The sequence below is a fragment of the Rhinolophus sinicus genome, chromosome 17 (genome assembly GCF_057876585.1).
Source record: "Rhinolophus sinicus isolate RSI-liver-muscle chromosome 17, RSI-T2T, whole genome shotgun sequence".
NCBI lineage: Eukaryota > Metazoa > Chordata > Mammalia > Chiroptera > Rhinolophidae > Rhinolophus > Rhinolophus sinicus.
In genome coordinates, this window is record NC_142517.1 from 60,064,056 (window position 1) to 60,076,082 (window position 12,027).

The following is a 12,027-nucleotide window of genomic DNA, read 5'->3' on the forward strand; positions in this document are numbered from 1 at the left end:
TTCATTCATTGTACTTTTTATTGAAATAACTGGGAAAAACCCATGCCCTTTAGGCGGAGTGGATAACTTCTAGGAAAAGAGAAACTGCGATGACTTTGCTAGAGCAAAAAGGGGCACTTGGAGAAAGACTCCACCAGTCTCTTCTGAGTCTAAGCCCTACAGATAATTTTAAAGACAAGTCTTGTAAAAAGAAAACAAACATGCCAAACTTAATTGAAAAATATCACACTTTTACTCTAATTTTACTGATGAATATTGTTTAAAGATATTTCTGTTCATGAAAGCTGGAAAACATACATGCCCTCTGGAAAATATAGTCTTAAAAATATTTTCAAAACTAACCTTTGAAAAATTGCTCTCAGAAAGATATAATAATTAATGAGCATTTTCATCATTGATAATTCTATGAACAGAGAGGTTGAAACCACATGAATTATTTGCCAAGGGTGTGCTAGCTACTCCATAAATAAGTTTCAAGTGCTTGGATGTGCATGTTAACAGCTTCGGAGAAATATGACATTCTATGACTCACAGCTGCATTTGTCCATTAAAGGCAATAACAACAAACAGAAACACCTTTCCTTACTGTTGAAAATTTCTATCAAGACCTGTTCTGTATTCCCCCCTCTCAATATGAATTCTACCCACTCAGGTTTGGCATGACCATCATGTGTATGCCTAACGTCAAAAGAGGCAAAAAACATGACTGAGGGATCTACTATATGTCAATTAACATTAATAGGCTGTTTTCACCGAATGACACCATGGCTTGTCCCCTGTATCTCCTGTGTTCGCCCATTATCTGGATGTTGCCTTTAGATCTGTCCTGAGCAGCCCCGTAGAGGCAGTAAACTCTGCGAGCTGGCCTGGGGATTATATTTTTCCAAATCAGGACCGTGGTGCACAGGGGGAGATAAACCTATAAAGAACATGTCCCTATAAAAAGGAATGTAATTTGGTACTTTAAAAATAAAAAACTTAACATTAAAGAAAATTTGTATGTTTCATAGCCCAAGAATTTTGTAATACTCTGTCACCAGGACCTTTCATTTCTTGTACTATGACAAATCCCAGGCATAACTATTAAAAGGAGAGTAAATTAAGCATATTACCTAAATGAAGGTGACTACTATAGGGTTGTTGTCTTTTTCTCCCCTGGCACTTTTTCCCCCTGCATGTATCAGTAAAATATTCTTGACCTGGATTATAAACCGAATTGCACAATATGACAATTCACTGTGAGAGTGAATTAACATATACATCTGAATTGTGAGACAGAAAAGTTTTAACTAATCTGATTTTTATGTCTTATGGTAAAATATGCATAACACAAAATTTTAACCATTTTTAAGTACACAGTGCAGTGGTATTAAGTACACTCACAATGTTGTACAGCCAATCACCACGATCCGTTTCCAGAAATTTTCCATTATCCCAAACTAATATTCTATGCCCATTAATTAATAATTCCCCGTTCCCCCTTTTCAGCCTCTGGTAACTTCTATTATGGTTTCTGACTCTGCGAATTTGCCTGTTCTAGGTACCTGATATGTAAAATGATATATTTGTTCTTTTGTGTCTTGCTTATTTCACTTAGCATGTTTTCAAGGTTTATCCGTGTTGTAGCATGTGTCAGAATTTAATTCATTTTTAAGGCTGAAAAATAATAGTCCATTGTCTGTAGGTACTACAATTTGTTTATACATTCATCTGTTGATGGACATTTATATTGTTTCCACCTTTTGGCAATGGCGAATAAAGCTATTTTGAACATGGGTATACAAATAGCTAAGTCCTTGCTTTCAGTTCTTTTGGGTATGCACCAGAACTGGAGTTGCTGGATCATATGGTAATTCTACGTTTAACTTTTTGAGAAACTAATCTTATTTTTAAACTAATAAGAAACACAAAATTTCTCTGGGTTGTTCGTGCTCAAACCTTGAGAGTCAAACCTAATCCAACCAGCAGCTTCCGTAGGGCCCAAAAGTTCAACAACGATCAGAAATGGGATGTTCCCAAGAAAACTGTTCCAGTGACTGTGGGAAGTATTGCCTTGTCTCCCTCCTGAGGGAGGATAGCCGTGCACCCTGACTTTGCTGATTAGAGGAAATCAAAGCATTTGAAGGGCATTTCTACCCCCCAGCTTAATAAAAGGAATGAAGGGTTCTTGGGTAGGAAAAGAGCTGCAAACAAGAAAGCAAAAGCTTCAGGGGAATTAGAAAAGGCATCTCCAAACCAGTTCTAAAATTGTAGAGCATAGAAGAATGTTGTCATCACTTGGGAATTAGTGGCTCCTGGCAGGTCTGGGCAGGTTGGGAACCACCAGGTGGGACAGGACCGGGGTAGATTTGATTGTAGCACCTTCCAGGTGCAGTCCAGGTAAATAAGGGCGTGTGTTGGTTCAGAACAGTGAAGCACTATGTTGGCATGGAAAGGTGATGCACAGAAGGTCAGATACCACAGGGCCTAAACTTATAGGATGCTTCATAAATGCAGGTTAACGATTGTACTCAATGCAGTATTTACCCAGTTTCTGAGACTTAACTTTCTTCTATCTAATCCATTTTTTACAACCTGCTTGACAAGTCTTTTAAAATCACCACTTGGCACATGCCACCTCCCAGTTCAAACTTTCACTGGCTTTCAATTATTTATAATCATTGCTTCTCAAGGTTGGGTAAGAGTAGCCCAAGTGTAGTACTCTACTACCCTGAGAGGCAGAAAGACACAAGATAAACCTGGGGCAGCCTCTGCAGCACCAATTTTACTGGACAATGGGGATAAACATGACTTCTTTTTTTAAATGTACATACTTTTATTGGTACAAATTACAGATAGTAAAATTGAAGCACAAAACAGTTCATTTACTTGCGTAAGATGAAAGAAAGTAGCAGAACCAGCATTCAAATTCAGCCAGTGCCTGGCTAGCCTTGTGCTCTGTGTGTTAGGCATCCTATGACCGTTATTAGGTTGGTGCAAAAGTAATGGCGGTTTTTGCAATTATTTTTAACCTTTCACACCGCAATTACTTTTGCACCAACCTAATGATACCTCCTTCTATTTGCCTATAAACCTTACCAGTCTTTTTTTTTTTTTTCCCCCAGTTGGGGAATATTAGAGGACAATGTGTTTCTCCAGGGCCCATCAGCTCCAAGTCGTTGTCCTTCAATCTAGTTGCAGAGGGCGCAGCTCAACTCTAAGTCCAGTCGCGGTTTTTCAACCTTTAGTTGCAGGGGGCACAGCCCACCATCCCATGCGGGAATTGAACGGGCAACCTTGTTGTTGAGAGCTCGCGCTCTAACCAACATGCTATCCGGCTGCCCCTAAACCTTACCGGTCTTAAGTCATTCATCATCCCAGCTCAAGCCCACCTGGTCCTTCCTGTGCGCTGTTAGTAGCTCCCCAAGCTCCCCATCCCCACCCCGTACACGCAAGTTCAGCACCAGCTCAGGTGTAAACGATACCGTAAAAACCTAAGCATCTATTTTTGAGTTTATCAGTTTAATGTAAACGATAAGGTGAAAGCCTGTCTTTGAGTTTATCAGTTTGCTTTCACGGAATCCGCCAGTGTATCAAAACAAGGAGAAGGAAGAACAGCGGCACATTGTCCAGTCTGGAATCCTCCAAAAGGGGCAAAACGTTAATGAGAGAAAAGTGGGCTCCACGCCCCACGTGTCTTCCCTTCCCCATCAACCGCGTCGCCTCCTTCCTTCCTCCCGCAAGCGCCTGGCTGCAGGCTCGGCTTTGGGAGGACGAGACGGCCGTGGCAAGATCCCAATGTGCCCGCTCTCTCCAGAAGTCTAGCCACCTAAAGTAACCCCTGGTGGAGCGTGCCCCGCCCCCTTCCTGTACCTCCCAGCTGCTGTGAAAGCCCAGCCAGACCCTACCCATCGATTTCGAACCCCGGCCCCAAGTGCGCGCGGGAAGAGACTTCCACCTGGGCGCCCTCCGCCTCTTGTCCCGGACTGGTCCCGGCGCAAGGCGGAGCTGGCCCGGCCCGGAGCTCGCCCCGCCCCGCCCCGCCTCGCCGTAAACTGACCGTGTGGCAGCCGGGCGGGGGCCTGGAAGGGGAGAGAAGAGAAGGAGGAAGGAGGGGAGGAAAGTGGAGCCTGGCGAGCCGGAGGGAGGAAGGGAAGGGGCGGAGGCGAAGGGCAGAGTGTGCCGGCGCGCGGGGGAGCCTCAGAGCGGGGCGCCTCCCGGAGTCTAAGTTGCGGCCGTAGAGCGGAGCCAGCCCCTCCCCTGCCAGAGCTGCCCGCCCGGGCCGTCCCTAGCGGCGACACTCCAGGCGTCCCGGCCGGCGAGCCAAGGCAGCGGCGGCCCCTGGACTGAGTTGCGAGCGCTGCCGGAGGGATGGTGGCGGCAGGGCGCGGGCCAGCGCAGCCGCCACCGCCTCCTGCCCGCCCCAGGGCGCTGTGAGCCCCGGCTGCGCGCGGGGCATGCGGCTGCAGCCCCCGGCCCTCGGCCCCCGCGCTCCAGCTTGGGACGCACGTTCCCGCACAGTTTGTGGTCGGCGCGGCCGCTGAGGCCGGGCGCCCCCACCATGCCGCCAGCCCCGGCGCCCCTGTACGCCTGCCTCTTCGGGCTCTGCGCGCTTGTGCCCAGACTCCCAGGTAAGCTGCGCCGCCCTCGGTGCAGAAAGAAACTTTGTCGCGACTTGGATGGGCCGGGGCGGGCGGCGGTGTCTGAGCGCGGAAAGACTCTTCGGAGCACTCCCAGGAGGGCGAGCCGTCGGGGTTCGGCCCGGTGAGGCGCTTCCGAACTGCATGCGCCACCCCGCCCGCAGCCCCGCGCGGCTGTAGTCCGCAGCCGATCCCCTCCCGGGCTGAGGAGGAGCCTTCCTTCCAGTGTAAACAGCCTTGTCCGTCTGCTGACCCAGCCGGGGTACGCCCGCGCCCAGGGAGCGGGGAGGGCCGCCGCCCGCCCTGCGTTGGGGCCGGGGCTCTGCACGCCTTGGCACAAAGCGGCCCTTGTGGCTGGTCTGGGGCCGGCGGCCTTCTGGGAGGCGCCGTGTGATGCTGCGGGTGCCCCGGTTCTGGGCGGCGAAGGGCAGTTGGAGATGCGAGACCTGGAGTGTTCGCTGGAGCCCAGGCTGGGGGCCACCGCTACCCCGGAGGGTTCGTCTCCTGGATCTGCGGATGCTCGGGGCCCCATAGCGAATCCTAGAGTTTCACTGCTCCCAGCCTTACTTAAAGATGTAATCCCCCTTCTTTCTCCCCCAAGTCACCGCAAACCCGAGGGGAGACCCACGTCCCAAACCACAGCCCCACCTGGAACTTCCCGATCTGATGCCTTCTGCCTGGCTTTATCCCGCAATTTACAAACATTCTGTGCTGCACATTCCCCTAAGTCTGGAGGATTCTGGAGCGGAGGGCAGGGAGTGGTGTGCAATTGATTGCATTAGCGCGACACTGCCATGACCACCATGGGCTGGCCGCTTTGTGAGGAGCCTTTTACCTGCTTTAAGTTTTCGGAGTTAGGGGAGGGCTGGATGTGGCAGGTAGGAGGCCCCAGAGGAAGGATGCTCTTTTTGACTTTGGGGCTGCCAGGCAGATGAGCTACCTCCACTCCCTCCAAAAAAAAAAAAAAAAAAGAGAGAAAAAAAAAAAACCCCAAAACGTAGGGAGTCCCAAACTTATTTTTCCCCCGTAGGAAATAATTGTGTATTGGGGTGCTCCATTCACTTTCGAGCCCACAGTACTTGGTTGCTGTTGTGAGCCAAGTGCCTGGCTTCGGAGGGAGGGCAGGACTGCCCCCTCCACGGGAGTCTCATTTACATGAAGGCAGTGGAGGTTTATGTCTGAGAGTGGAGGAGGGGTCTGGGCAAACAAAAAACTTCCTGCAGGCCCTAATTCAAACTTAATACTGTAGCTAGGTTTCTTTTATGGGAAACTAATCACTCCAGAACTTGGAATAGAGCAGTGGTTTCCAAACACCCATCTGCCAACCAGTGCCGGTCAGGGAGACGCAGAGAGAAAGAAGATGTAGCCTATGTCACACATAGGAGTGTGTCTTTGCCAACCAGTCCCCTGCCTCACAAGGACTCATTTGAAATGATCTTTTTTACTTTTAATGAGAAACTTGTTTTCTTTTAATGATTTAAAGTGGTAATAGGGGTGTAGTTTTTCATTTTTGACAAAATAAAAATCTGGCAATTCTTATGTAAATTTCCCCCTTTTCTGTTTGTTTTGTTCTGTTCTTAATTTTCTGTGAAATCCAAAAATTAGGAACTGCTAAAGGAGATGACTTTTAAGTTCTATTACAGCTTGACATTCTGTGATTCTAATACTCAAATATTTCCAGTTGCAGAGAATTTTTTCAAGACAGCTTCCATTTACATGGTGATTTCTGTTTTTTAGAGTTCATATACATCTTCACAATGATCTCCATTTTTTGGGTGGGCCCAAGAGGGTGAAGTGATTTGCCCATTCTCCATTTCCCTGACAAGGAGGCTTTCTGGCCCAGTTCCCTTTGTCCTACATGACACAACCTAGGTAGGGAAAAAGCTTTGAGCCGGTGATATATTTCCAACTCCTTCAGGGTTCCCTTTCATTCTGACATTGCTTGAGAGCTCCATCAGCCTCCCTCCCCCGCAATGGATCAGCAAAACGGTGATAGAACAAGCCCCTCATTGGCCTTCATATCTGGTCACCTCCCTCTTATAATCTGGAGCTTCTCAAGATTAGAAGGGATTTACAACTGTGTGAGTTCTCCTAGTTTCCCAGTGGTGCTCAGCCACCTTCCAACATAGTTTGAAACAGTTTTTGTTCTCTTTTCTCTTTTTTCCTTGAATTCCTGCAAGTCCTTTCTCCAGAGTTTGTTTCTGTCTTGCCACTAGGAACATGATTTGAAAGAAACACCTTTACTATGTTGTGAAAGAGGTGGACCTGCAAGGCTACCCTGCCTGGGTGTTCCCACACCATTAGCCAAGCTGCCAGTCTGTTGCTATCTCCACACTTTCATCCCGGGGCTGAATCCAGCAGGAAACAGACTTTTAATTTAAGGGGGCTCATTTCAAACAAGTCCCTGGCAGGCTGACAAATCCCACATCCCAAAGTTATCTCCCGCTCTTCTTATACCATGGCCAAGAGCCTTACAACAGGACCCTAACACTGGTCTTCCCACAGAACCAGGGTGGGGTTTCTCTGGGGTGAGGCCTTTGCTCTCTAAGGAGGGGGGAGCCCAATATTGATCCTCCTGTAGGGCTGGAGTCATGTTTGCTATCATAGTTTATTATTTCTTTTACTGTTCTTTTAGCGATGCCCTGCAAATTAGATTGCTCTGAGTCCTAAGAGAGCCCTTTAGTTTATTTTGTGGACTCCTGTTGGTAGACTCTCCCCATGCCATCTCATTGTTGGGACGGTTGGACGTGGGCTGTGGGTTGGGTTGGCATCTGTCTTCAGGTAAGCAGGCATAGGTTTAGCAATGACAGGACAATGAAATGCAAACCCGGGGGCTTGGTTTGTGGATGGCTGTTTTCCTTAGGTATTTACACTTTAGCTCCATCATCCTTGAATTAGGGGGCTTTTTATTAAAGGGGATTGAGGCAGAAGAGGGCAGGGTCTAATTAGCTCTAATTAGTATTCCTCTCCTGCTTGTTCTCCATGCTTATTTAGCTACTGAGGCAACGGAGAATTAAAATATCTAAGTAGTTGGCAAGAGGCCCTTTGTGCCTGTCTGCCCTGGTAACTACTTTTTCTTCTTCAGCTGATTCACAGAAATATTCTTAGAAGTTTTAACGATATCGGCAATGTGGGATAATTACACAGTATTTAAGTAATAGTGTCTTCTCACAGGGCGGTGTGTAACTGGGTTATAAGGGGGTGGGGCCTCTTTTCACAGGTATTTTCATTTGACTGGGGCTGAGGGCTTTGGAGGCCACAGCTATGGTTTGTGTTCTTTCTTTTCAGTTGGAATGGGGTTAATGGCTTTTATAAATGTAAAGGAACACTACTTATAGGTGCCCATTTGATTGTGAGGCTTCTTCTTGCTTTTGTTGAATGCAGGGTTTGATTCCTGGGCTGCACAGTGAAAAGTTTGCTTCAAGACAGGCCTTGACATCCCCCCGCCCCGGTAGCCAATGGCCGATGGTTGGAGGGGGGCTGTAGTGTGGCCTGCCCTCTCCTTACTGGATTCCCTCCCCAACCCCCCTAGAGTTTTTCAGCGATGGTTGCTTGTCTTTTGTAGACATGGGACCTTTAGTTATTCTCTACTAGTCCCTTTAGTTATTCTTGACTCTCACTCAGAGTGATCCTGTTAAAACTCAAATCAGATCATGTCACTCTGCTTAAAACCCTCCAGTTGCTTCCAGAAGTCCTCACAGTGGCCTGCCAGGTTCTCCGTGAACTCTCCCTCCCCTCGTCCTCCAGTTTCCCTGACTTTATTTTTCTTACTTCCCCTCACACACTTCACTCCAGCCATAGGAGAAGAGCCTCGTCCTCCCTCGCTGTTTCTAGCATGCCATCCATGCTTCCGCTGCAGGCGCTTCCCTCTGCCTGGACGGGAACGGTTGTGCCTTTCCCTCTTCCCAGATGTCCGACTTCCTCCACCACTGCCATTCTTCAGTTCTTTCCTACTCAGCCAAGTGTTCCCCGGGCACTCCCAACTAAAGCTGCAACCTCCTGCCCTGCCTTCTTCCTATATCTCCTTTCCTGCCTTGATTTTTCTCCTTAGCACTCATCACCATCCTATGTACTTACCTTGTTTACTGCCCTTCTCCCTGAATGAGGTCTCCCTGAGGTGGGGAGTTTGTCAGTTTTTATTCATCTCTGTATCCTCTGTGCCTAGGACAGTGTCTAAATCATATTTGTTGAATGAATAGATGAACATGAGTCTTGATAGTGTGTGTGTGTGTGTGTGTGTGTGTGTGTGTGTGTGGCAGGGCTTGTCCCATCCTCACCTCCTTGTTGCTGTCTACAGCTAGCTCTGAGTTCAGGGTCTGTGTGGGTAGCTTATGAGGAAGAAACATTCTGGGAGAGAGAACCTACTTGAATGTGTCAAGAGTTTTTTGAGATGGAGTCTATGATAGAGGCCATTTAGTCTACCTCCTGAGATGTTTACATGAGGGTGCTGAGGCTGAAAGGTTAAGTGACTTGCCCAAGGTCATGTAGCCAATGAGTGACATAACACGTACTTGGGTCTTTCATGCCCAGGGTATCCTCTCCTCATCCTAGAATTCCAGCCCAAATGTCCCCTCCTCTATGAAGGCTTCTCAGCATCCCTCGGGTGGACTGGAATTGGCATCTCCTTCCCTTGGCTCACAGTGGATTCTGTTAGTGAAACCGGGGCTGGAGGGGGTCTGCCTCACCTGCTACGCAGTGACTTGCCCAGGTCTTACCTTTAGGTCCCTGATACAACCATAATGATTGATACTCAGTTGATTTCCCCCCACCCCACCTTCTCCATGGTTTCAATGGCATTAAACCAAACAAACAAACAAAAAACCAAACTTCAACTTTTAAAAAATGTAAAATGATTTTAGATTTACAGGAAAATTGAGAGGAAAGCAGCCCATATACCTACTTTCCATATGCTCACTTCCAGTTTTGCCTATAAACATCTTTTGTTAGTATGGTTACAATTAATAGTATTATTAACTAAAGGTTATGCTTTATTCAGATTGCCTTAGTTTTTACCTAATGTCCTTTTTCTGTTCTAGGATCCCATCCAGGATACCATATTACACTGAGTTGTCATGTGTCCTTAGGCTCTCTTGGCTGTGACACTTTCTCAGTCTTTCTTTGTTTTTGATGACCTTGACAGTTTTGAGGAGCTATTTTGTAGACTGCCCGTCTGCTGGAGTTTGTCTGATGCTTTTCCTCATGATTAGCTTGGAGTTATGGGTTTGTGGAGGAAGACTATAGATGTAATCAATTGGCTTTTTAAAAATTAATTTTTAAATAGGTAATATATTCATATAATTTTTAAAAAGCATTCCAAGTATGCAGTGAGAAATCTCATCCATTCTTGTCGCCCCCTCAGCCCTGACCTTCCTCCCTGCATTGATTATCCCTGTTAGGTTTGCTTACGTAGCAGCGTGTTTTCTATACACATATTACAAATGCCCCTCCCCCATTTGTATTGCAAGGCAGCACTGAACACACTGTTCTACATATTGTTTTTTATTTTCATTTTTAATTTAGCAATGTATCAGGTTGCACTTCATATCAGTATACAGGGAACATGTACATTCTTTTTTTTTGGTCCCCCACTGGTTGCCAAATTATCTTTAATTGAAATGTTTTCCTTTGTAATTCTTAACTACTAGAGCATTCCACTGCACCACTGTTGGTGCCATCTATGCTGTCGTGAGGGTGGCAGCCCACAGACTGGGCAGTCCCCAAGATCTCTTTCATGCTTCCAGCAAGTTCTCTGGCTAAAGATCGGTGCCGCATCTGTCGGGTAATGTTGACAATCTCATCAAAAGTGATATTTCTACTCTGTTTAATGTTTGTGCTTCTGTCTGTCTGTTGGTGGTTCTTTGAGGGCTTTGATGATCGGGGCGGAGGCAGACGGTGGCATCTCAGTCTGGGCCTGTCTGTTCTGGATGGTCAGTTTCACCGTCATCCTCAGACCCTTCCAATCACCGGTTGCTTTAGCGATGTCATCACCAACCTTTTTTGAAGACAGACCCAGGGGGTTGATCTTGGGGGGCCAGGGCAGATGTGGCACCGACTTCCCCCCGCTGCACCTCAGGTAGATGACTTTGATCTCGTTGGGGTTGAACTTCGGCAGCTTGGTGGAGGCGGCTGGTGCAGGATGAACTGGGACTTGGGACGTTGGCAGAAAGTGGCACGAAGCCTCCTCTGAACCGAAAGCCAAAAAAGTATACATTCTTTTTAAAAAGCTTTGTACTCTTCCATTATATGAATTGATGTTTTAAAAAACAAGTCATATCTGTAACGCTGACATTGTTGAGTATTCTGTAGACATCTGATATTCAGAAAAGCAATCTAAGATGTGAACGACTGAGATAGAGCCTTCCTAGGGTGTATTTCCATTTCATGGGAACATCTTCAGACCAATGACTATTTAGTTGCTAGATTCTGTACTGGAAACAATTTATCTATTGTGTGACAAATGTGGCAGGTGTGGTTCGGGTCATGGGGAGAAGCACTCTAGAACCTTACTGCCTTTTTTTCATTTTTTAAAAAAAATAAATTTTATTGGGGAATATTGGGGAACAGTGTGTCTCTCCAGGGCCCATCAGCTCCAAGTTGTTGTCCTTCAATCCAGCCGTGGAATCGAACCGGCAACCCCGCCGTTCAGAGCTCGCGCTCCAACCAACCAAGCCATGCGGCCACCTCCTTTTTTTCATTTTTAAACAAGAATAATGAAATGTTTTCATTTCCTGTTGTCTTGAAAACAATGACTAAAATATAATTCAGGACTGCATTTCTCTAGCCTGACTTTGTACTTATATCACGAAGGTGATGGCACAGACATTAACTGTTCCAAATATCATGCTCCGTTACTATTCATGGGTGGGTGTCCGCTCACCCATGGCTTTCTAAGGTGGGTGTACCGTATATATTCGTTATGCTTTTCCCACCATCCCCACTGACTAGCGTCACATCTCTCTCCCCCTGCCAGTAGGGCCATTCCAGCTTACCACTCACTTCGGTTAGCTGAATGTTGTAGATTGGGAAATTCCAACTGCTGGATTTGTGCTTCAGTAGGTGTTGTGTGACCCTGAGATGTGGGGTGGACAGGAGTGTGGAGAGGCTGAATGGAGGGAGGTGAGCCACGAGAGACTGCTGCAGGAATGTGCGGAGCGCCTGGCTTGGATTGCGTGGGGCTGGAGGGAGCAGGCAGGAGGGGTTGGACTGGGGGAAACATTTCATACATCTTGAAGGAATGATCGGCCAGACATGATGGCTGCCTGCATATGATTGATGAAAGAGAGGGGTGAGTCAATGAGTTTCGGAAGGAGAGCATATTTTTAGATTATGGCTTGCAGTAAACCCCCGGCTGCAGAGACGTGAAAGGCTGCAGGCAGTTGGAGTCGAGTTGGGAATAGTCACTATGCAA

General features: G+C 47.1%; 1 protein-coding gene and 1 pseudogene across 1 annotated transcript in view; one reads left to right on the forward strand and one right to left on the reverse strand.

Moving 5' to 3' along the window:
* Positions 1–4,036: 4,036 nt before the first annotated feature.
* The window catches only part of ITGB5 (integrin subunit beta 5), a 117,826-nt gene continuing 109,835 nt past the window's right edge, over positions 4,037–12,027 (forward strand). Inside the window, exon 1 of the mRNA XM_019738981.3 lies at positions 4,037–4,610. Coding sequence (XP_019594540.3) covers positions 4,541–4,610 — 70 coding nt within the window. The 5' untranslated portion in view covers positions 4,037–4,540. The remainder of the gene's footprint in view (positions 4,611–12,027) is intronic.
* LOC109451051 (large ribosomal subunit protein uL11 pseudogene) lies at positions 10,254–10,830 on the reverse strand (annotated as a pseudogene).